Source organism: Ascaphus truei, chromosome 4 (genome assembly GCF_040206685.1).
Source record: "Ascaphus truei isolate aAscTru1 chromosome 4, aAscTru1.hap1, whole genome shotgun sequence".
Taxonomy (NCBI): Eukaryota; Metazoa; Chordata; class Amphibia; order Anura; family Ascaphidae; genus Ascaphus; species Ascaphus truei.
Genome location: NC_134486.1, coordinates 330,114,921 through 330,139,721, shown reverse-complemented (window position 1 = coordinate 330,139,721; position 24,801 = coordinate 330,114,921). Strand labels below are relative to the sequence as shown.

Genomic DNA, 24,801 nt, shown 5'->3' with positions numbered 1-24,801 from the left:
CAAGCTTTCATAGTATGGTTGAACCTACCAGCACAAGTGCCACTATACATTAAACACCCGTTGCCACCTTCCTTCCACTTTGAGGCAGTTTATATATACATATATACACACACACATATTAACAGATGAACCAGCACACTCCAAGTAAAACATAATTAATGGTGATTTATTTGAACGATCAACGTTTCTAACCATAATTGTGAAGGTTATACAAGCCAGTGTGACTTTTGGAACTTTGATGGATATGAAATTCTTTGTTTTTAATGGTTGCATGTATTCATATTGTTTTTGTGATATTACATGTATATTATATCATGGATTGTCTTCAATAATCCATTTTTTCTTTTTTATATACCAATGGGCTAATTCTATTAAAGAATTCTTTATGGAAAACTACTATGCTCTGTTATCCTGCTTTTCTGGGGGGTTTTTTGGTCACATAAACAGATAATGAAAAACTACAATAATTACCAGATAACATTAGAATTAAATGAACGAGCAGATGATAGAAATGTACTCAATTTTACACAAGAAACAAAACAAGTAAACATTTAACTTTTGGGAGCTTTAATATTTTTTAACAAGGCCAATAACGTATTAGTTGCTTAGAAGAATGAAACGAAGACAATTTGCATGCAATGTGGGACTGCTAATTTAAAACTGTATTTTTTTTTGTTTTTTATGTTGTAGGGAGAACGTGGCAATGATGGTAGCAAAGGAGAAAGAGGAGAATTGGTATGTTTAATTCTTGTTTTTTTTCAGTTGTGCACTTCAATTTTATATACTGTTTGTGTGCAATGCCATTACAATGATACTTTTAAAATACGGCACATTTTACAATGCTTCTGTATAACTACTGTATTCCTACAGTATGTGCTTTTACTGCTTCTAAGGGAATTTCTGACATTTGTGTAATCTTCCAAAAATGTTATAAGGTTGATGGCATTAAATATTCATATATATTAAGCATCTAATACTAATCAACTAAGTCTCCTTAGATGCCTTCATTTGCAGGTTTATTAATCTACTGGGACTGAATTCCTGCTTTGTAATCAAAAGTAATTAAGCTTTTTTTTTCACATTTCCTAGCATCATTATCATCACTTTTGTTAGTCTAAAGCCCAGATCCACAATGCTGGGTTAAGAGACTTGACGTGCTGTTAACCTGACTTAATTTTACATTAAGCCGTACGGCATATCTTCAAGGGATAGTAACGTATCGTTAAGTCATGTTTTCTTCCGTAAAGAGCATGAACATTCACAGCCATTAGTGATATAATGGGATCCAAAGGATGAGTTTACCTTAACATTGCAGATTCACTAAAGTCCATTAATGCAGGGGACTTAACATCACGTTAGTTAAGTCATAACTTAACTGGGCATTACTCACATCTAGACCCTTAAACAGGGCTTTTTGAGGAGAGGAGGGAGAGTGAAAGAAAATTTTTAGTAAAGTACCCACTGACCTATATACCTCCCAAAACTCTAGTTTATACAACATGATGAGAGATACCTGTGAACATACCTGAGATATTTGTGAAATATGTTAACTGAAATCATTTCATTGTACTTTGCATATTCAGTTCATTTCATAGGTATCTCAGGTATCTCTGTATCACAGTATATCTAGGATATGCATTGCCAAAAAAACATGGGTCCATTTACCGGTATTTAATCAATTATATTCTAAAATGAAGCTGCCTTGCTTCTTGTTGATAGTTATCTAATGGCCCTGTGAAAAGTTTGGGTCGCCAGTTGGAGATGACAAAATGGAATTGTGGTTTTGATATGGACTTGACAGTTTCTCATGACCAAGGAAATTATAGCAAAATGGTTTATTAAATTTGAACCGATTTACTTTAAACTAAAGTGGCCTATCGTAGTCACAGGTCAGGAGAAATAGTGGACGCAATATGATTGAAGATTGCCTAAGCAATTTTCAAACTGGGATTAAGGTGACAAGAGCCAATAGACCAAATACAGTAGTCACCAGAGGTACAGTAGGATGTTATGGACAGGGCCACTAACATAAATCTTGGGTCCCAGGACAAATGAAAGGAGCAGGCCCACCCCATTAACCCCCAAATGCACTGTGCACTGGGAGTTGCTGAGGGGGACAGAGGAGGACATATGGGCCTGGGGAAGGGAGGGGGGGGGGAGCTAGGGGGGATAAAGAGATACAGTCCCAGGAGGAGAGAGGGAGACGTAGACTTGGGCCTGGAGGAGGGGGGAGAATGAGATTTGGGTAAGGGGGGAATGAGATATTGGTCTACTGTGGCATGAGATTTGGGGGGAGGAAAGAGATATAGGCTGGGAGTGGGAAATATGGGACTGGGGGAACTATGAACCTGGGGGAGTACGGAATAATATATGGGCCTGGGGAAAGCAGAGAAAGAGGTATTGGGCTGGAGGGGGGGGGGGGAGATAGGGAAGGGGGAAGGGAGTGGCGGTATGGGCCTGGGGCGGGAGAAGTAGGTATGGGCCTGGAAGGGATTGCAATGGGTCTGGGGGCAGAGGGAATTGCAGCAGAGGGGGGCAGGAGGCAAGTGTGTCTACCTCTACCTGTGGTCTCGGAGAGGGCCTATCACTGGGGGTCCACATAGGGGCCTGCCACAGGGGGCCTGTTAAGGGGAGCCCACAGAGTTGCCTGCCAGCAGAAGAGAGGGCCTTACAGGCCTGCATATCTGACACTACTTGTTAGAGTAAGCATCAGGGCGTCAGGGCCCCTTTACTCCTGTGCCAGGGAGAGCAGTCCCAGCTGTCCCCACCTGTCAGTGGCCCTTGGTAAAGATTGTATATGGCATTCGGGAATTGTATGAGATGTGGGGGAATCTTACATGTATAGCTATTTTGGCTGTTGTTAAAGGTACAAGAGATTGAATAGTTGTTGATTCCTTGCTGAAATAGGTAGCACAGATGTAGCCAACATTATTGCAATTTGTGGCACTTGTGAACTAGCGCAATAGCTCTGCCCCTTTCTCACATGCGTCTGACTCAAAACAATAGCTGCTTCTCTCATTAGTACAATAATGTTGGCTACATCCTTAGGTGAGGCACTCCTCTTGCATTTCCAGTGTAAAAAGTAGCGTCCTGTAATCAATAAATAATAGTTCATGGGAAACACTGTAGCTCAAGGAACTTTGAAGAGCTAAATATATTCATCTATGAATGGTGAATCATTTGCGATTGTGTATAAAATATTTTCTGTGTTATCAATGCAGAAAGCAGAAATTTGTTGAAATAATAACAGTATAAGGTATATGCTGATATACAGTAGGTACAATATGTATATGCCCTGAGCAGTGTACGCATCCCACCGTCTGGAGACATAGAAGTCGCGATCCGCCTGTATTCTCTGAGCCCAGAACAGAGGAGAGATTGATCACAGCCTCTGTGTCTCCAGACAGCACTGGACGCACCTGCTGCACAGCTGATATGTTTTAGGGGTGTGGGAGACTGATACATGTGAGTGAGAAGGGGTGAACTGCTTAAAAAAAAAAATCAGAACCACTGCATTACATGGTGTCTTCTGTATATTAAAGTTAGTAATTAAGGGCCATAGTTAGATGCTGAGCCTAACCTTAGTTTAAGAACAAAGACATTGAGGTACTGTAAAACAATCGCATGTAGATACAGTATTTTCTAATCAATTACTCCAAAAGCATTATATGGTTTCATTTATATATTTTTCAGAAATATTGCTATTGTATTTTACTACATTATGTAAAAAATGTTGCATTGTTGACAATCATTGCCCCACACAGTTTATCATCAAATGACTACTGTTTAATAAATCTGGCCCTTAAAGTGCATCATGGATACATATTTATTTTTAAGTAACTGGTATGACTGTAGACGGAGAACCATACTCTAATCTGGTTGCTATATGAGTCAGCTGGTGAGTCCCAAGATGGGAAATCAGCAATGTCCGGCAGCCTATAGCATGCTCTAACCAAAGAACCACAGCCAGTAGTAAGCAGATTGGGCATTTAGTAAAATAAAAACTGACAAGAGGGAAAAAGGTATAGCTGCAGGGAATGCCACAATAATAATGAGGATAAGAAGGAAATAGACTGCAATACACCATTTACAAAGTTCACATGAATATCACAATAGTTACTAAATAGCTTTTTGTGCTGTCATGGCTGAGAATGTACAGTAGTCAAGTATTTTTTATTTTATGCTCTTGGCAAACTTATACTACTGTGGCTGCTATCTTTCATATGAATACAAATTCCAATATCCATATTAAACCATAAAGAGGACAGTAATATGAAACGACTTGATTTCTGCACCTCTCAAGAGGGACCTAAAGCTCCGGGCAAGATAATTCCAGCTTCAAGAGGCTTCATGGTGTTATCATCTGCATTTCCGAAAATAGCCCTTTTTGGACTATCTGTAGTATCTGTTAAGCTTTGCAAATAGGTTTTGATTTCTTGAGATGGGCACCTTTCTCCAGCTTGGAATGACTTGTTAATTATTTACAAGTGCCTCAGCAGCTGTGTCAAATTTTTAGGAGATTTGAGACACGGTGGTTGCAGTCATGGATTTAAATTTGCAGTTGCTGCTGCCATTCTTTTTATTATCACATTTTTAAGATTGAGAATGAGTGCCCCAGTTTAGTTTGCAGGCAAGGTGTACTTAGAAAGATCTACTGTATATTAAGATACTTGCTTTATCATTTTTTGAATTTCTTAGAATTTTTTTTGCTCCTGTGGTTTTATGGGTTTTTTTTCAATAAAAAATAAAATGCTGTATATATTTAACATTATACTTATCAGTGATAACTAAAAGTGACTGTTAACCCCTTCGCTGCCAAAGGGTCTGCAAAACAATGCAAACCATGCATTGAAGCCACCTCCGGCAGTGAAGGGGTTATAGCTAAACTAAATTTAGCCATATATATTGATATTGACAACATTAAACCTTGTAATAACGTTTCTCCTTTTTTAACAGTTGTTTCACATTATAGGCTAAAACTGTAAAATTCTGGGCATTATTGAAATCCCTGCTCTCTGATTGGTTAAAATTCTGGGCATTATTCATTCAGCAATGCCGGGAATTTTTGCAGATTGCAATGTGTTTGGCTGGAAATAATCAGCTTTTCCCATTGTCAGAAAAGCTCTGAGACAGGGCAGGGGATTGGTCAGGAAGTAGCAGCCAGGCAGTGACTCCTCCCCCTCCATCCATGAACAGAGCTAACGGATTCAGTTGAATTGGGGAGGGAGGGAGAGAGAGTGGGTGTGGCTGCAAAGTAAGTGGCTGTCTGCAGTTTGTTTGTGGCTGCAGTTTCTGTCTGTCGCGTGTGTGTGTGTGTGTGTGTGTGTGTGTGTGTGTGTGTGTGTGTGTGTGTGTGTGTGTGTGTGTGTGTCAGCAGCAGCAGCAGCAACGTTTGTGTGTGTGTAAGATTTGATGTGGTTTTGTGTTGTGTGGGGAGCTGATATGTGTGTGTATAGAGCTGCAGTGTGTGTGTACGTGTACAGTACACGAGGAGGTGGCAGTGTGTGGATATGGATAGCTGCCGTGTAAGTGTATATAGAGGTGGTTTAATGTATTTACCATTTTATTTTAATAAAAAAATCTATATAACAACACAAGTGTCTATTATTTATGAAAAAAACTACATTTAGCCTATAATAGTAATAATCCCCTCAGAACATCGCATTATTGGCCAGCAATGCCTTGTTCTTTGGGGATTATTACTTAATTATAAATTATGGTCAGTTGCTTTGCTAATTTAGACCGATAGCCTAAAAGCAAATGGCACAATAACATACTGTATTGTGTAATCTATATATAAACTAATTTAATTAAAGTTTAGTTAAGTTATGTAAAACCTACATACTGTATAAGTAAAAGATGGCAAACATCAAGATCGATGACAGGAGCTACTGTACAGTATATGGTCCTAGTGTCCATAGATGAAATTCAGTCAGTTCACAAGTCCCTGGACACACGTACCTCAGCTTGTCTAAACTGTCCTCATGGCGATGTCAAATAATAGTTTGTACCAGAACACTTTAAATGTTGTTACTGGAAATAAGTTTATTGTATACATAATAAAGATAAATAAATTGAAGTGTTGAATCAACATGCAAAAATTAAAATTAACACTGGAAGGAGCTGTCCTATGGTCACATGTGAGTTGGGTATGGAGTAAGCAATCTGCAATTGTTATGTGCTAGGAGTATTCATCTTTGTTCATACGGGTACAGTATGTGGCTGGTCAGCTCAAATAACGTTGACGGTTCACATGCTGAGGTCTTGTCTGCGGTGCCCAGATACGTGATAATGATGTTAGAGACACCAAGAGCGAGCATTGTATCCAGCAGTGAGTGATGTGCTGAGTTCACTGGAACATATTTATGCAGACTTCTTGTCTCTACTTGTCCTGCTGTTACATCTCAGTTGTGGACCATACTTAATGTTTCCTGGCAATTCACCTTACCTAGTTGTCCAAATGTGGGAAGCGTTTGCAGATCTCGTTGTACAGTAAATATGAAAGATAAAAAATACGAATAATGGTGTAGCCAGTAGATGAAAAAAGTGTATAATAAAAAGTGTATTAGTCCCTCTCACAAATTCTGATGGTACAGATGTGGCCACCTGTATTATCATGCTAGCTCATGAAAATCTAAGAAAATCTGTGGCTATCTCACAGAAAAGCTGCAGCCAGACTAATACTCATCGGATTAACACAGCGAGGGTCCCATGCGTTTGAATGGGACTGCAGGGACCCCCGCTGTTTTAATCCGATGTGCCATTAGGTCTGGCTGCAGCTTTTCTGAGAGATAGCCACAGATTTTCCTAAAGTAAAGAGGAGAATACAGGTGGCCACATCTGTAATATTAGCAAATCAGAGATACATCTCTCTCTGATAGGAGCACTGTGGCCAATCCACCTCTACGTTGTATAGCCATGACTGGTCCAGACTATCTTTCTGCCTTCCTGTCATGTAAGTCCTAGTAGCTGCAGGCAGTGACAGGCTACCCTGTGGAGTTTACTCACCCGCCCTCCCCCCACGCAGCCTGCCTGAGTGGCAGGAGAAGAGGTGACATTGGGTCTGTGTTGCAGCCAATCGTTGTGCAGACACTGTGCCTTCCCCTTACTGCATTAGGGAAGATGCATTCCAAATTATAGAGTCAGTCTGAGTGGGAGTTCCTTCCAAGCTGGGGAAGGGAGAGGAGCACAGCCCCATCTGGGGCAGAGGAGCTCAAGATATGTGCATAGCACAAGGCCTCAACATTATCTGCTGGCCCACACCATCCAGTTGTGTGGAACTCATTCTACACAAGGATGCAAATGTTGTAATACCACCTGCAGTGGCTGCAGCAAATAAAGATCCTATTTATATACTTCTGACTAAGTCGCAGTCTATTGGACAGAAGTATAGGAGAAAACACTGTCATAGTAGGGACTGCCTCCAGCTCTGTTGGAGCTTACTTTGAGTAGAGGCGCTGTCACCAATGAAAAGAACCTGAGGATCACCTAAAGCCTGTCCTGTGCCCCACAACATCGCGGAAGCTCATCTGTCCTGGACCCTCACAGGTTACCAGCACCACATGGACCTGTAGCCTTGGCAAAATTTCCCAGAGGGGGGGGGAGGGGGAAGGCAGCGCTACAGTTGTATGTCTTGTATATCTTGTGTGTTGTGGGTCCTGTGTTACTCGGAAGTTAAGAGACAGACTCACAATAGTGTAGTATGTCTCAATAAATATATATTGCAAAACACAGAAATTACAAATTGCACTTACATTTTCAATATGTGTAAAATTCATTTGAGACTGTTGACACTCTGCCGCTCTCTGTCCACCTCCGTCTTTCCCTTCTGCGAGCACCACTTGAAAGTTGATCTCAGGTCATCCAGAGACAGAATTCAACGTGTTTCGCCGAGGCATCCTCAAGAATCATCACTTCATCAATTCACCTTACCTAGCAGAGGACAATCCCTTTGGCCCATTGATTCAAGGCTCCTGTCTCTAAGATCTGTTTCATGTGCAGTGCAATGGTGATTATCTGCGGAACGTCACCTGCAATGATCTGATTTATCTACACGCTCCCTAAAATATCTATTGCCCATATCTATATCCCAAACGGGGTCATGCCGACTGAAGAAGAAAAAGATAGAAGACCCCTGAAGACCACAGAAGACCCCGAAAGACCACAAACTTGGATTACAATTTATAGATGAAGAAAAAGAAGAAAAGGACTTTGGATTTTTTTTTACCTGTGGCCTGTTGCTGTTTGGGATCATGGATTGGTTCGAGAGCTTGCGGTGACCACGGGAATCAGAGGGTGAAGACATCTAAAGGTAAGGAAAAATATTTAATGTATGTATGATGAATGTATGTTATTTTTCATTTACAGATTTTTTTTATTGTATATTTTTGGTGATTGCATTTTTTTTACACCTTCATTCCAAGTGTATTTATGTATGGCCCTTTAGGGCTATACATACAGTAAGAAGCAATGGTTGTTTTGGCAAATGCTTGCTTGTATGTATTTTAAATGTATATTGCGTCTGATTTTAAATTTGTATGAAATTTATATTGCATACTGATGTAGTGTTCAGGATTTTTTTTCTGCCGTTTTAAATTGTTTATTTCTGGCTTTTGATTGGTGTTTACTTTTAAATGTTGGATTCTTTTTTGCCTTTTGATTTTGAATGATGCAGTTTATTTAGATATTTATTTTATTTATTCATAGTTTTCTTTAGGTATTTTAATTGTTTATTCTGGTCTTTATTTTGGATTTGATTAATTGATTGGTGGCAATTTTGTTTGGTTTACTTCTTTATTTGTTTTTAGTTTTAGATTGTTTTGAATGCATTGGATCTTGTTTTTAATTGTTTCATTTTAGGTTGACCATTGACTGGCATAGTGTTAAATCATGCCCATATTATATGGGCATGATGTACCCACTGTGCCATTCAATTGTTTGATTGGCATTAGTAATATGTTCATTTTGCAATGTAATGTTGTTTTATTTGGACCTGGTTTTTATTCCTTCGCCATTTCTTGCTATAGTGGTAAATCATGCACATATTTTATGAGCATAATGTACCCACAATGATAATCATGGAGTCAACCACGATCCCCCCTGGAGACCTAACCAGTCACCCTAGTGAAACTACACCATCACCCATCCACCCCACTTAATAAAACTACCACCATATTAGACTAATGGACAATATCCATATTAGCCAAATATGGCTAATAGGGCTTTTGGCCATTCAAAAGCATCAACAAAGTAAGTTTTAACCATAAATGTATTTAAATAACAAATCACATTAAAAATAAAGTAGCCTTTAAATCCATTGATTGTTACTGCGGCTACCTTGGCCCTCAATGGGGGCCTAGATAGCCACATTGGCAATAAATGTTGACCATTTAAAAAAAAAACTAATTGGATTACTTAACCAAGCCAGAATGAAGACTGTTCTCCTCTTCATGACTCAAACCACCAGGTACAAATCCAATAATAGGGTCGATGCCCACCCACAAAAAAAAAGCAATCCAAGCCTGATGGTTACAAAACAAACTCCACACAGTGGTTGTGGTGGTTTGGGTTTATTTCTTAAAGAGTAATTTAGAATAATATTTTCTTAATACTGTATATTGAGGGGCTTCGTATCATTCTTTCTTTGCTTCCTTTTACAAATTAGATGGGTAATGGTTATGAAGTTCAAGTAAAGGCATTTGATAATGTATGTTTCAAATTGACTGTGTTTTTTTTCCATTACTTTTCATGTATCAAGCTACAAAGGGGATATTGCAGATCCATTAAGGTTTATTGCTATAAGCTACGCTAAGCATGTATAAAGTGGAGCAAAATGCGAACAAGTTAATAAATAATTGTTTTATTTCGTTCTTTGTGGGAAGATAATGTGAGTGGTAATTTAGTGTGAGTTAGTTTACAGTTATTCCATTTGTCCTGATAAGAACTATTAATGTCACTCTTTGCATTTCAAAAAGCGTGTTATAGCCTTGAACACCTGTTGCAAATACTAAGTGAAACAGATGCAGAAAGGCAAAATAGAGTTATTGAAATCTTAGCAGCCTGTAAGTGATTAGCAAAAAACATGTTGTGATCTAGAGATAATGAATATTGAGCACAGTTACGCTGATGAAATATTCAGTCACCTGCTGTTATTTATTACTCTTGAACAAAATATTACCGCACCCCTCTTCACATTTTGCTACAGTAGCAGTCCATGACCATGCAACAATAGCACCTCTGCTTCTCCAACAAGCCTCAGAATGTAAGATCCCCTGCGTGCATGCAAATGTCAAATAACTACTGAGCTTCACTTGCAGAATATGTATTATAATATATCTACTTACTACCAAAAAATTATATTTGACTTGCCAATATACAGTATATTCCATCTTAAATATAAAATAGTATTAACCCGAAGTCTAAGGCAATTAAATAATGTCCAGTGGACATATATAAATCTCAGACAATTCAGGAGGAGCACATATGGGAAACATAAGAAGAAAAAATACAAAATTTAAGTGCAGATGTACTTCTGTGCGTGTGACGAAGCCATATGCAGTTCTCAAGGGCTGGGCGAAACGTGTAGAGTGGTGTTTTGGACCAGTGGGCGATCCGTAGTTTCCCTGTCCTCAGAGCCGTGACGTCACACGCACAGAAGGAAGCTCAGAGAGAAGCTGCGATCTCAAAGTGCAGGCGAAGGAGCTCCGGATTACCAAGGTGAGGCGGTGAGAGCTGCGGTGACCTCAGTATATACACATTTATTGTGTTAAACGCTTGATTGTTTTTAGCACATTGTAAGTGCACATTTTATATACCTATTTTTATAAAGTTTTGTATACATCAGATCTCGCTATGTTTGGTTGTCTTTCTCTCTCATATATACCATAACCATGCTGACGAGACGAGCCTAGAGGGAGTTTCACACATCAGGCACATCTACTGGGTAGCAGCCCTATCTGCAAAACGCATTTTTATCATTGACATCTTGTGAGTAGGCATACCATCAGAGCCAAGATTGCATCTCATCATATATCTCTTTACCAATACATCTGCACTTAAATTTTGTATTATTTCTTCTTATGTTTCCCATATGTGCTCCTCCAGGATTGTCTGAGATTTATCATACGTTCTGGAACCCGTGAAACAGGTCCCACCAGAGGGTTTGAGCAGGGTTACTAATTTTAGCCTTCACTATTTCTGTTTATTTATTGAGCACATTGTTCATTTTTATTTTTACTTGTGTATATTTGCACGTTATAATATCACATTATAAGTAGTTTGCGCCTTGTATCACTATTTTTCACTGTACACAGTGGACATATACTGTATTACATATATATCATATAACACATATTGGGGCCAATTCACAAAGCAGTGAAAAGTGATTTTAAGTGCGATAAATGCCTTTATAGCGCGATACTGCCTGCTGTGCGATTCACAAAGCAGTGATAACAGTGCAGTATAATGGCTTTTTATCACCAATAACCAGTCAGTGAAAAAAAAGTCGCCGATAGGCAAAAAAATGGCAAACCCGCCATTATTTGCCAGTTAACGCTATTCACAAAGCAGTGATAATTGATTCGTACCATAATAGGTCACCTTTATTTTCACCAGCTAAAGGCCGAGGCAAAAGAGGTGGAGACATGCATAAAAGCATTTTTTTTCTGCACAGCATTAATACAAGAGGTCGGAGGGAGTCTCTGGGTGGTCCCCAAGGGTGTATGGGGGCCATCGGGTGGTCCCGTGGGTGTCTGGGGGCCCTTGGGTGGTCCCCACAGTTGTCTGGGGGTCCTCGGCTGGTTCCCACGGTTGTCTGGGGGCCTTCAGGTAGTCCCCGTGAGTGTTCCCTGTGGGTGTCTGGGGGTTCTTGGGTTGTTCCCACAGGTGTCCGGTGGTCACCGCTGGCCTGCGGTACAAATAATGTGCCTAAAAAAAAAATATATGCATACATTCAAATAAATACACACCCCCAATACATACAGTACAGTAATGGACAAATTTACTTTTAAGCAGATATGGATAATAGCTCATTTGTCCATTATAAAATAAAACCTTAGCCAGCCAGCATAGATAAAGTAAATAAACTTTTCTACTTACCCCTGCCATCATGAAGGGCATCCTCATCAGCATACTCCAGGCCCATGTCCTCCGATACCAGCAAGAATACATGAAAAAATACACTCTATTGGTCCCTAACCTCTTAATAACCTTAACGATTAATACCCGCTATAGTAATTAAGGGGTTAACCCACCCTCCCCCGCTACCCACCCGGGAGACCTAACCAACCACACTGAACCCACTGTACCCACCCTGTACCCATTGACATTGATTGACATAGTAGTACATCATACCCATACAATATGGGCATGATAAGCTACTATAGCAGTCAATGGTCATCCTAATACAAAAGCATGAATGTCCAAAATACACAATAATAAAACATATACAACAAGCACCTAAACCCCCAGAAACAAAAATTAAAAGCACTAGCCAACCAAGCAATTACCTAAATAAAACCACTAGCCAATCAATTAAAGAAATTAAACCACTTGGCATTCAATAAAATAATTAAAACCACTAGGCAATCAATTATATAAATCATACCACTAGCCAAACAATACATTTAATACATGTAGCCGGGATTCCTTTGCGCGCATGTGTTGTATTACAGCAGAGCAGGGAACGCTCAGGTTATTGGAGGTTCCGCGTTGAGAGCGCCGCCATTGTTGGGAGTTGGCGCAGAAGGTGTGCAGGAGGAGTTTGCACATGCGCGGGTATGGCAGCAAGCCCGCGAAGGAGGAGCAGCTCTCATTGGGTGAAGGAGGGGGAACTACGAGTCCCAGCAGCCCCGCGGGGACATGTGGCGTGAGGGGACCAATCGGGTGAGAGTGAAGGAGAGTGGATAGGGGGAGAGGGTGCGCACGTTGGGCAGAGCGAGTGAGAGGAGGAAGGAGACAGAGCTCCAGGTGTAGGGAGGCCATCAGTCCCTACCTAGGCCCTATGCCCCAGGCCCAGTTAGGCCCTGAGCCTCGGTAGTGTGCAGCAGAGATAGGGATTGGCCCTAGATAGGTTCCGGTTCCCTTATTGTGCTGCCAAGTGATCGCGTGAGAGACAGTGTGTATTCTGCAGGAGGTCTGGGCTCAGACCCTGCCGTTGTTGCTACCGTCCATCTGGGTGGGATCGCCCCGGACGCCTATTGCTGGAAGTCACCGTGCATCTGACCGTTTTTGAAGATCTGTGGCAGGCCCGGGCACTGGAGTGCCCGGCAGGTAATCAACAAGTGCACCAACTATACCATCATTACACAGGACACAGTGGCTGTGCAGTCACCCATACATATTCTTTACCTCACTGGAGGGTGGGGACGTAAGGTGTTGGGGAACTGGACACGGTGTGGGATCACCCGGTGAAGGAGGGGAATAAGCGCCCTGCGAGACGCAGAAGGTAGTGTCACCTCTAGGGAGGGATACCCGTAATATATCTCTGCTTTTGCCAACAAGTAAAGTCATTCGGTTGTTATATGCTGTGTGTGTGTGTATTGTTATGCATATTGTCCTGCGAGGAACCACTCCCCCTCTGGTGGGAGCCATCGCAGGTGGAGGCGCTGCACCAAGTATCAGGTATCATTAGTATTACGTATGCCCCAGGCTCTCCGTGGCAGAAGCTTAGGCCCTGTGAGCCTACAGGTTATACAGCATATGGTAGCGGTCTGTGTTCACTAGGAAACAGGGCTACATACATAAAAGCAGTAAAATGTAATGGGGCTCCCTGCTTCCCGAGTTACAAACCCCGTTATGGGGTGCCGGTATCTCCTATGCATGTAAATGTCCCATGTCATGTGACCGGAACATTTAAATGCATAGGAGATACTGGCACCCCAAAATGGGTCCTGTATCTTGGGAAGCAGGGGTCCCCGGACTTTAAATCAACAAGGTTCTGCTCACGTACACTAGTAATAAGTAAAGTAATTTAAATTCAAAATAATTAATTTCCGCCGATATTTGCATAGGGAGAGGCGGCTCTCTCTCTGCAGCAGAATCAACTCGCCGGGTGAGCCCTTTTCAGAAGGGCGATCTTCTCGTTGCCGGCTAGTCGCCATTTTTGCAAATGTTGCTATCACTGGTTTTCGGGGATTTCTGCATACCGTGATAGCAACGCTGTCAAAAATGGCGATTTAAAAACCCTAGCGATTTTTCTATCGCACTTTACTGCATGAATCCCTATAACTGGTTGCTTTTGGTTTAAAGAATGTTTTGTGTTTTCATGACTTACCAAGCTGGGCGGGGAGTCATGACCCCTGCGACCTGCATGGTTCCTCTAAGGGATGTTGGGGGAGATTCCTTCATCACCCACAAAGTCCCAAAGGTACCTGGGCTTACCTTTCGTCCAGGACACTGGGCCATTGCCTTTGATGGCCCAGTAGGTAATTTCCACCTAAGGGCAGATGGGTCACAGGTCACAGGTCACGTTAACCTTAATAGGACCATTAAGTGATTTGGTTTGAGTCTTTTCTTTTACTTTCAGTATTTGTTGAGCATTCCCTACGCCACCCCATCCAACCCTCCCACTCCGGCCCTAAGGAAAGTCCGAGAGGTCTATCTCCACACACAGTACTAGGTTTTATCAGTAGTTCCTCTGGAAGCATTTGGGGTCAAGAAGGAGCGACCCATAGTTGGTTATTTAAATGTCAATAACACTAATATCCCACAACGTGAAGGGCTTTAATAGTCCAGCTAAGAGGCGTTTAGCAATGTCAGATTATAAGAGAAAGAATGTGGATCTATTGCTCTTACAGGAGATCCATTTAAGTAAAAGCGGTGCCCCAAAATATATAGATAAAAACTTAAAGCAGTTTTACCTCTCCTCGGCTCAGACCAAAAAGAGAGGAGTAGCTATCCCAATTAACAACAGACTTCCTCTAGTGGTTGAACATACAGTATTAGGCGAGATAGAGGGCAGATTTTTAATTTTCGTGGGGACTATTAGCGGTCAATCATTAACAATTGCAACGGTTTACGCTCCTTGCAAGCCGGATCCCGTGTTTTTCACCTCTTTTTTTTTTTTTTTTACATTCTAGTCAGAGTCAGAAAAGTGCATATTATATTAGCAAGATTATAGTTTATGAGCAAATAGTTTATGAGCACCACATTCTACTGTTCAATCATATTATATTAGCAGGCGATTTTAACCTAGCATTAGATCCGGATATGGATAGATCATCTCGCCCATCCCACAGACGAAAGGTAGAAAGACAGAGACTTAGGGGGCTGAAAGAGGCACAATTGACAGATATTTGGAGAATGTTACACCCGTGTGAAAAGGGATAACTTTAGTTTCTAACCCACATACGAACTACAATAGAATAGATTATTTCTTTGTATGAAACAGAATGGTCCCATCGGTCACAGCGACCCAGATCCATGACATTTCATGGTCTGACCACGCACAAATTGAGCTGAAGTGCGTGGATCTCCACCTACACAGACCTGGAGCAAATTGAAAATACCAGAGGTGCTACAAAAGATTGACAAGGAGATCAAAGATTTTTTTTAAACAAATGTGGGAAGCACACAAAGCTACTCTTCGAGGTTCTCATCAGGATCACAGTATCGCAGCTGGAAGAAAAAGGGAAAAAAACAAAAAATGGCGCTTGAGGCAAAATTAACAAGTCTATCAGGGGAACACAAGAACAATAATAAGGCAGAAACTCTTGAAAAATTAAAGGACATTAACATTGAATTAAACTTGCTCCTAACCTCCAAGGCAGAGCACGCAATGAGTTGGTCAAAGAGGGAATTTTATGAAAAAGCAAACAAGTCAGATACCTTCTGTAGACGGACGTTCACAGAGGTACACAATTGGAGGCTTTTATAAGGTGAAATTATAATAAGGCTTTATTGTGCCTTTTCCTTTTCATCAGGAAATCATCCAAACACGGGGGGGGGGGAAACAAAGCTTAATTCCCTTGGGAGTATTTCTAGTGAAATACCATGCAATTCACAACTCCTAGTTAAGCAGGTCTCCCAGCCCCAAACACATAGCATGACATAAGCAGATATAAGAAGTCTCTTTAGAATGAAAGTCTTATCTGTTAGCTGCTGTACAGTAAACTTCTCTGCTCTCCTGGAACTGCACCCATGCGTGCACAGAAAATCAGCATCCAGGTTTAGAAGTCTTATTTGGTGTCTTGCAATCAGCTCTGCTGTTTCTTCTTGACAGAGCTCAAGACAGGTCAGCTCCAGAGATCTGTATTCTCCAAAGTTCAGCCCACAAGTGAGCTAAGGAGCCACTTCCTGTCTCAAAGGCAGGCTTTTTCTACCACCTCTAATCAGGCAGGTGGTGTTAGTTAATTTGCTACCAGCAGTTAACCACCACACTGCTGGATTAAAGGCACATTTGTGAACAGGGATAAGTCCCCTGTTACATACCTCCCCTGTTTGTGGGAAGCTCGGGCTTACCATGGCCAAGGCCCATCCTTCCACTCTCATTCGAGATCTTTCTGTGACTTGAATGAGAGTGGATGGAGGAAGAGAACCCTCTGTCCCGCTGGATTGGAGCCCTTTCTCCAGTTTATTTTTGTCTCCTCCCGAAGGTGCTTGAGATCAGCACTCCTCATTCGCTCGAGGAGGACTTTTTCCACGTAAAGTCTTTTTATCGCATGCGCGGTAATGAGATGTCTGTTGCGTCGGGCACTCCTCTTTTTGTAGACAAAGTGTATGGCAACAGTTGTAGAGCAGTTAGGACTAGCCCTTAGAGTTTTCTGCTCTTGAAGCGGTCTTTCTGCAGTTTCTCCACACCACGGAGTCGCCAGTTCAGCTTCTTTGGGACTGAGTTGCACCTCCACCTCCTTTTCCAGAGAACGTCCTATTTTTTCAGCTTCCTCAGCGAAGGATTCTTCTGGCTTTGATTCTGCACTCCTACCTCTGTTTGTTGCCTGTTGGGCAGCTGTAGGTTTGGCAAGTGCTTTCTTAGCTGGCTCAAACTTCGTAATTTTGTTTTGAAGTTGCGTGGAGTCCCCAACTCTCACTGTACCCTTGTCCTCACGGGCATTTGTTACTGTGGGATACTGGTGCTTGGGCAGAGCCAATACCTTTTTCCGTATTGGAGGAATCTGTAAGTTACTGGCCTGCAGAGTCTCAACCTGTTTGAGTGCGTCTTGCAAGTCTCTTCTCAGGGAATCTATCTGCGCACTTTGCTTCCTCTGAGTCTTTATCAGAGTCTCCTTTATATTCTGGAGCTCTATAATTTTTGTCGTCAAGGTTGCCGCTGCGTCTGTTTTCTCCTTTGGTGTACTGACTCAAGGGAATGGAACAGTCTCTCTGTCTCTCCAGCTCTTGCTCCAGTTTCTGAGCCTTCTCATGCTCCCTCTCATACAGAGTCACCTGGTATCGAAGCTCCGCTTCCAACGATGCTCTGAAGACATGCAGCGTGGCCTTTAGCTCCTCATACTGCTCTGTGGGGACGTACTGGGTATTCAGACGTTCCTGCAGCGCTTGTACCTCTTTAGCAGCCTGCAGTTTTTCTTCCTGTAGCGTTTGCAGCTTCTTCTCAGCATACTGGAGGTGTGTACGCACACCTTGCAGTTGGTTCTGCAGTCGGTGCTCTGCTTCAAACTTTTCCTTGGCGTCTTCTGTCAACTGAAAATTTTCTTCTTTCAGTTTTAAGTTTTCTCTTTTTAATCTTGAATTTTCTCTTTTTTCAGTCTCTGTATTCTTCAGGGCTTCTTTGCAGTCCTCCTTCCATTTACGCACATCTGCTTTGAGAATGACACTCTCCTGGCGTGAGACTTCCTTCTTTAGGTTGAGGGTCTGAAGCTCCTTCTGAGAGACTTTGAGATCTGTATCAAGATTACCAATAGTTTCTTTAGCAATGTCCAGCTCCTCAGTGAGACTGTGTAGTTCCTTTCTGGAAACTGGCAGCTGTTGGTCTCATGATGTGAGGCATCAAGTGCTCTGCGGAGTGTCTGAACCTCTTTCTGAGATACGTCCACTTCTATCCGGACAATGTTGACCTCCTGTTGTGAGGCATTCAGCTCTATACGAAGAGTGTGAACCTCCTGCTGGAAGACTGTCATCTGCTTCAATGCCTCCTCATACTTCTGCTTTAGCGTAGCCACCATTTTATCAGATTGGCTCTGCTTTTCATCCATGGCGGAAATAGTAGCCTTTGCAGTATCTAGCTCAGTCTTGAGATCGTCCAATTCTGTCCTGGCTAAAGAGTGAATTGTGAGCACATCTTTTTGTAGCCTCACGTTATTTTTCTGTAGCTCTGTGTAACCATCTTCCTTTTGTTTCAATTGTTCACAGTGCATATCAGTCATTCCTGGCATTTTTCAGGGCATCTTCAGGGCTGGTCAAGGGATCGTCACTCACTGGTTCCGGCTCCACTTCCCTGGGATGGTTGGTTGAGGGTTCCTCACTATTGGCACCGGACAGACACTTCTTGGGGTACACAACTTCTGCCTTGGGCCCTCTGGATATTCGGTTACCCGCGGGACGAATTCTCCATTTTCTCTAGGCTGCAGGGCAACTCGGTCCCCCTTTTCCTCCACAGGATCTGCGGACGAGTCTGTTCCTTCCACGGTAAGTGAAGAACGCTTTTATTTTTCCGCCTTTTTGATTTGGATGACACCGTCACTTCAGGGATATTGGGGTCTCCATCTTCATTTGAAATTTTAGCAGCTTCATTATATACACCAGGCTTTTTTTGCAGTTGCTTTAGCTGACAGAAATATTTTGTGATCTGCTGCTCCCACTCTGTCTCCTGCTGGTCATATTCGTCATCAAAGGGAGCGGTCTTTTCTATTCGTGCCGAGTTCAGGCACCCCCACCATTCTTGGGGTGTTTTGTGGGTGTGACTCGGTTCGGGTTCCCCGTAAGAGATGTCTTCCTCTTTATTGGACTGGAAGGGCCACTCTTCCGTGGGGTAGGGTTCATTACAGGAACGCTGCATCTTGTCCTCCATTTTTAGGCTATCAGGTGTAATTTTCTTCCTGACCTCAGGAGGCGCTATTGCAGCTGTTGCCACTGTATTTGCTAGAACCCCCAATGGTGGTAGTCCTACAGGTGGGCATATTTTGCTTGTAGAGGTCGTAGCTCTCACAGGCATCTCTGTAGAATTTTTCTTTCTTGGATAAGTTTTACAATATCAGCAGTACTGTGCATGCATTTTCTCTCATCAGGTATACAAGATGTGCAGTTGCTAGGCAAAAAAGTCTATTTGCTTTACACCATTATCTTGCTAGGTGCAATCTCCCCGCTTCAGCAACAGAATTTGGTTTTCTGTCTGAGTTCAGTCATTTTCAGTCTCATCTTTGGGTATTATGGCATTCACACTTCATACTTTGGGTGTCTGTTTTTGCTCCCAAGATATATATAGGCAGACTTTTGTTTTACTTGCAGAAAAAAAAACATTCTTTGCAGTGGACTATTTCTTTCATTCCCGGCAGGGTGACTCAACATTCAGCAATTGGTTTTGAAAAACCTTTTACACAGTTCAGAAATCACTTTTTCCCCTATAGGGCAATTTTACACTCAGCATTTGTTTGCTAAAAATTCCCCTGCTTCAGCACAGTCTTGTATCAATTTTCACACTTTTCTGCATATACTCCATTAACAGCTGGTAGTCCTATGCGGTGTGGCAACCTTTATTTTCAAAATCAATACCACTCGTGGGTCACCATCTGTATTCACTGCTTCAGCGAAACTTTTGAAAACAACAAACACCTATCCCTTTTAAGAGCTGACTCTCTTCTTGAACCCTGACTATGGCTGAAAGGCAAAACCCCTATTTCAATGACCATATTACACTTTGTGATAGGCAAAATAAGGTTTAGCTACTTCAGCAGTCTCTTCTGGGTTTTTGTAAAGTTTCAGTGCAGTGTGGTTTCAGTGGTGTGTATCCCTTTAATTCCGATCTCTGCTGCATGAGGTTTTTTTTTTTTTCTCTCTAAGTTTCTCAGATTGTTTGTAGGCAAAAAGCATAAACAAAAAATTTCACATAAAAATCTCCGGTCCTTTTTAACTACAGGGACACCTCTTGTCCCACCTCGGACACCAAATGTTGACGGACGTTCACAGAGATACACAATTGGAGGCTTTTATAAGGTGAAATTATAATAAGGCTTTATTGTGCCTTTTCCTTTTCATCAGGAAATCACCCAAACACGGGGGGGGGGAGGGGAAACAAAGCTTAATTCCCTTGGGAGTATTTCTAGTGAAATCCCATGCAATTCACAACTCCTAGTTAAGCAGGTCTCCCAGCCCCAAACACATAGCATGACATATGCAGATATAAGAAGTCTCTTTAGAATGAAAGTCTTATCTGTTAGCTGCTGTACAGTAAGCTTCTCTGCTCTCCTGGAACCGCACCCGTGCGTGCACAGAAAATCAGCATCCAGGTTTAGAAGTCTTATTTGGTGTCTTTCAATCAGCTCTGCTTTTTCTTCTTGACAGAGCTCAAGACAGGTCAGCTCCAGAGATCTGTATTCTCCAAAGTTCAGCCCACAAGTGAGCTAAGGAGACACTTCCTGTCTCAAAGGCAGGCTTTTTCTACCACCTCTAATCAGGCAGGTGGTGTTAGTTAATTTGCTACCAGCAGTTAACCACCACACTGCTGGATTAGAGGCACATTTGTGAACAGGTTTAAGTCCCCTGTTACACCTTCCTAGCGTCTAGACTAATGAACAGATAGTCAAACTTTAATATCCAATCCATTAGCGTAAAATAGAAGGGTCAACCTCCAATCCGAAATTGATAGTGGATGAATTTAAAGATTACTATGAGAGTCTATACGATGGGGAAAAGGTGATACATAATGCTAATACAAAGCAGGCCCTTGAGGTGTTTTTGGCCGAAGCCGGGTTGCCAAGGTTGGGTGCAGAGGAGGAGGAATCGCTGACCAGGGAATTCACTCTAGAAGACCTAACTCAAGTCATTAAGCAGCTGAAGCCCTCAAAGGCTCCTGGCCCAGATGTTTTTTTCAAATCTGTACTATAAAAAACTTTGTGGATTTGCTAGCCCCATCTCTCCTTAAGATGTATAATGCGGCTCTGGATGGGGCCTCGTTCTCAGAACAGATGCTTCAGGCATCTATTTCCCTGATTCATAAACAGGGGAAAGACCCAACGAGCTGTAAGAGTTATCGGCCTATTTCCTTGATAAATTCGAACATCAAGATTTACTCAAAAATATTAGCTAATAGAGTGAACTGGATACTGCCCAGGCTTGTCCACACGGACCAGGTGGGTTTTATCCCAGGAAGGCAGGTGGCAGACAATACAAGACAAAAAGTTGATTTTATCGAATTGACACATACGAAAAAGATCCCAATCATGGTTCTGAGACTGCAGCGAAAGCGTTTGATAGAATTGACTGGCCGGATCGTGATGCCACCCTTGGAGCGTTTGGGTTCAGGGGCAGGGCCCTTCATGGCATTACCGCATTGTACAACAGTCCAATGGCCAGGGTAACCCATTACCTTCAGACCCATTTACAATCAAAAGTGGTACCAGACAGGGTTGCCCTCTGCCCCCATTATTGTTTGCTCTGTGTATGGAACCTTTAGCTGCCCATATACGTAAAAGCCCAGACATTATGGGACTACAACTAAACACACAATCTCATAAAGCAGCTCACTATGCAGATGATATCTTCCTGGCCATGTCGAGGCCCCTCACCTCTCTGCCCAATCTTTTCCATCTCCTGAGTTCCTTTAACAAAATCTCAGGCTTTAAGATAATTAATAATAAATCAGAGGCACTAAACATTAGTCTCCCAAGGGAACAGGAGAAGTTGTTAGAAATCAAGTTTAACTTCAAATGGCAGCCCCACTCCATCAAATACTTGGAAGTGAACCTCATTAGCAGTCATAAAACATATCGGGTAAATTACCCCAAACTGATCAGGACTCTAAAAGAGGAAATAAGAACGCAGTTGTGATGGTGAGGGGGTAACCAGGCTCACAATAAAGATTAAGCCCACTTGGTTACCCCTGATCCATGTATTGGGGTTCGGGAGTGTTATCTCTTGAGCCCAGTGTTTATTGTTGCATAATTTTCCACAATGTATTGACAAAGAATGTTTTACCTTTCCAGGTGTGCCAGCAAGCAGAGATTGCTAAACTATGAGTTTCAGGGTGGGTTTTGCGGAGAAAGTATTCTCAAATTGTGCCTAGGTAGTCGGGGTCCAGAGTTGCAGGATACCCCAAAAATATACCCGGGAATCGGGTCAGAATCCCAGATACATATAGGCACAATGCTCCGGTCAAAATCCTGCCCTGAAAATGCTTGCACGACTCACCGCTAGGATTCCATGCTTCAGCACAGACCAGAAAGGTAAATGGAACATAAGGATGCAAGGTATCCCCAGAATGGTAAAGAGGTCCCTAGTATAAGGGGGATGCCCAGTTAATGCCCTGGTCATCCAGAACCTGGTATTGCTAACCAAAAGACTTAGTGTAGCAGTGTAACGCATATTTTATTAAACAGGTATTTTTAAAGTATATAAATGCTTGTGCACAGTATATGAGCTGGGGACTTCCAGGTCTATGGTTCCGAGAGACCATGTGTCTACCAAGCTTGGTGCCATCAAGTCTGCTTTGGTCCCGGACATTAAAGCCTCAGAGGTTGCCAAGCCATTTGGGTACCGGAGTTAAGCTTAAGTATTCATGTCCTGGGATTAATGGAAGTCATCGGACCACCATTTGCCCCAGCCAAGACTTTGACGCGCCTAACTCCTGGGTGGCTTCTGCCTGACAAGTGGCGCATGTGGTTGGTGCATGCCCTTCTTAGAATCTGAATCCACGCTTACCCGTCTTAGATAGACCGGCAGCGCTCTTATAGGCTGGCTGGATTTTTCCCACGCTCGGATTGGCTGTAGTATTTTAGGAATTAACTCTGAAATACTAAAAGAAATCCTCAGCCAATCCAGGTGAGGGATTCTAAGCACAAGAACAGCAGCATTACATTTGAAACGACCAGAAGATGCTCTTGGAGAAATAGTAGAAAGCCGGCTTCAGAAATTTCAAGGCGAGAAATTTTCTAAGTCCCACGTTTTAGGGCCCAGTTCTGAGAATAGAACATAGCTGTCGTGGCTGGAATTGCAAGCCTAAAACCGTTCCAGAACGTTTGGTACTAATGGGCAAATGATTTCGGCATCTCCGGTAGAAAGAGAGCGGTGGTGTGTGGAACTTCATGCCGATTTGAGTTCCAGAACATTTCGGGACAAGCCCCGGTTAATCCAAAGACTTTGTTTTCTGCTCTATATTACCTAGGAAAGTCTAGTTTTGTAGCCCAGACCCCCAGTAAGTGTGTTTCTTCTGTATTTTGTAATCCACTGTGTGCATGTCTGTTTCCATGAAATAAATGACAATTTGTTTTACTAACTTGTTTTGCTCAGTGAATGATCCCAGTAAAAAGGTGTAAATACCTGGTCTCCCGTGACAGTGGTCTTCCTATAACATCTCCTGGATAAGCAAAATCCACTGTATCAGAATGAAACTTCTCCCCGTATGCTCTATCTGGTCCAGACCCTACTGATACGATTAAATTGAAGTATATCCTCTACCTACAGTCCTTAATCACTAAATTTATTTGGAATGTCAAAATATTTAGAGATAAAAGGAAGATACTTAGTGGACCAACATTGGTGGGGGGCCTAGCGGTACCTTGCTTGTTATCTTACTATAAAGCAGCTCAATTAAGTCAGGTATCTCAATTGCACACAGACTCTAATCGGAAGAGATTGGTTGAATTGGAGAGGGAGGTGAATTATACAATGTAATCTGGTCCCAAAAATATCTACTAGATCCTTCAAAGAACTGCTCTCCTCAATGTCCAACTTTTTGGAGGTATGGAAGCAACCAAATTTCGATGTGGACTAACCTCTAGGAGTACACTAATGACCCCAATATTCGATAACTTGAAATTTGCTCCGGGTCTGAACAATAGAGACATAGCAATTTGGAAACATAAGGGAATTCTATGGTTTGGTGACTTGGAAGCACGAAAAAACATTAAAACATTCGAATAAATTAAGGCAGAAATAGAAATTCCCCAATCTGAATTCTTTAGATACCTCCAGTTAAGAGCATTTTACCTGAAATCGGCACCCTTCTCCCCATTAACAAATTTTGAGTTGCTCTGTTTATTGAGAACAGACACTAGTGGATTAACTTCCCAATTGTATAAAGAAATAGTCTGTTCTGGACAGAAGTATTCACAGCCGCCACAGTTTAACTCCCAATGGGAGGAAGACTTAGGAGAGACTTTGGAGATGGCGGATTGGGAGGAGATATATATGGCCGCAGCGAAGAGCTCGATCTGTACGTCACTGAAGGAGACCACATATAAAGTAATGATGAGGTAGTACCTCACCCTGTTAAAATTATCCAAATTCATTAAGGATACTCCCCATTGTGTCCCAAACAATGCAGTGTTAAAGCAGACTTATTACACATGCTGTGGTCTTGCCCTCGTATCCAGCCCCTCTGGAAGGAAATTCATATTTGGCTACAGACGATTTTGGGCCTCGAGATACCATTTGATCCTTGGCTGTTTCTACTCAACAGGCCAGCCCAGCAATTATCCAGAGAAGAAAACAAACTTATTGTGCATATAGCAACAGCGACGAGGTGCGAGATCGCAGCATTATGGAAAAAAAAAGGACTGTCCAGAGATCGCACAAATTAGGAATAAAATGTGGTTTATATGACGGGTGGAGATCTTTACAAGCCTAGTAAACGACACAGGCACCAAATACCAAAAGGTGTGGCAGCCATGGCTGGCCCAATTGGATATACAT

The 24,801-nt window shown here is 42.2% G+C and overlaps 1 protein-coding gene across 3 annotated transcripts in view; it reads left to right on the top strand.

The window, feature by feature from the left end:
• The window catches only part of COL19A1 (collagen type XIX alpha 1 chain), a 622,544-nt gene that overhangs the window by 193,852 nt on the left and 403,891 nt on the right, over positions 1-24,801 (top strand). For all 3 annotated transcript variants that reach the window (XM_075598080.1, XM_075598081.1, XM_075598082.1), the window contains exon 12: positions 691-735. In XM_075598080.1, the coding sequence (XP_075454195.1) occupies positions 691-735 (45 nt within the window). The remainder of the gene's footprint in view (positions 1-690; positions 736-24,801) is intronic.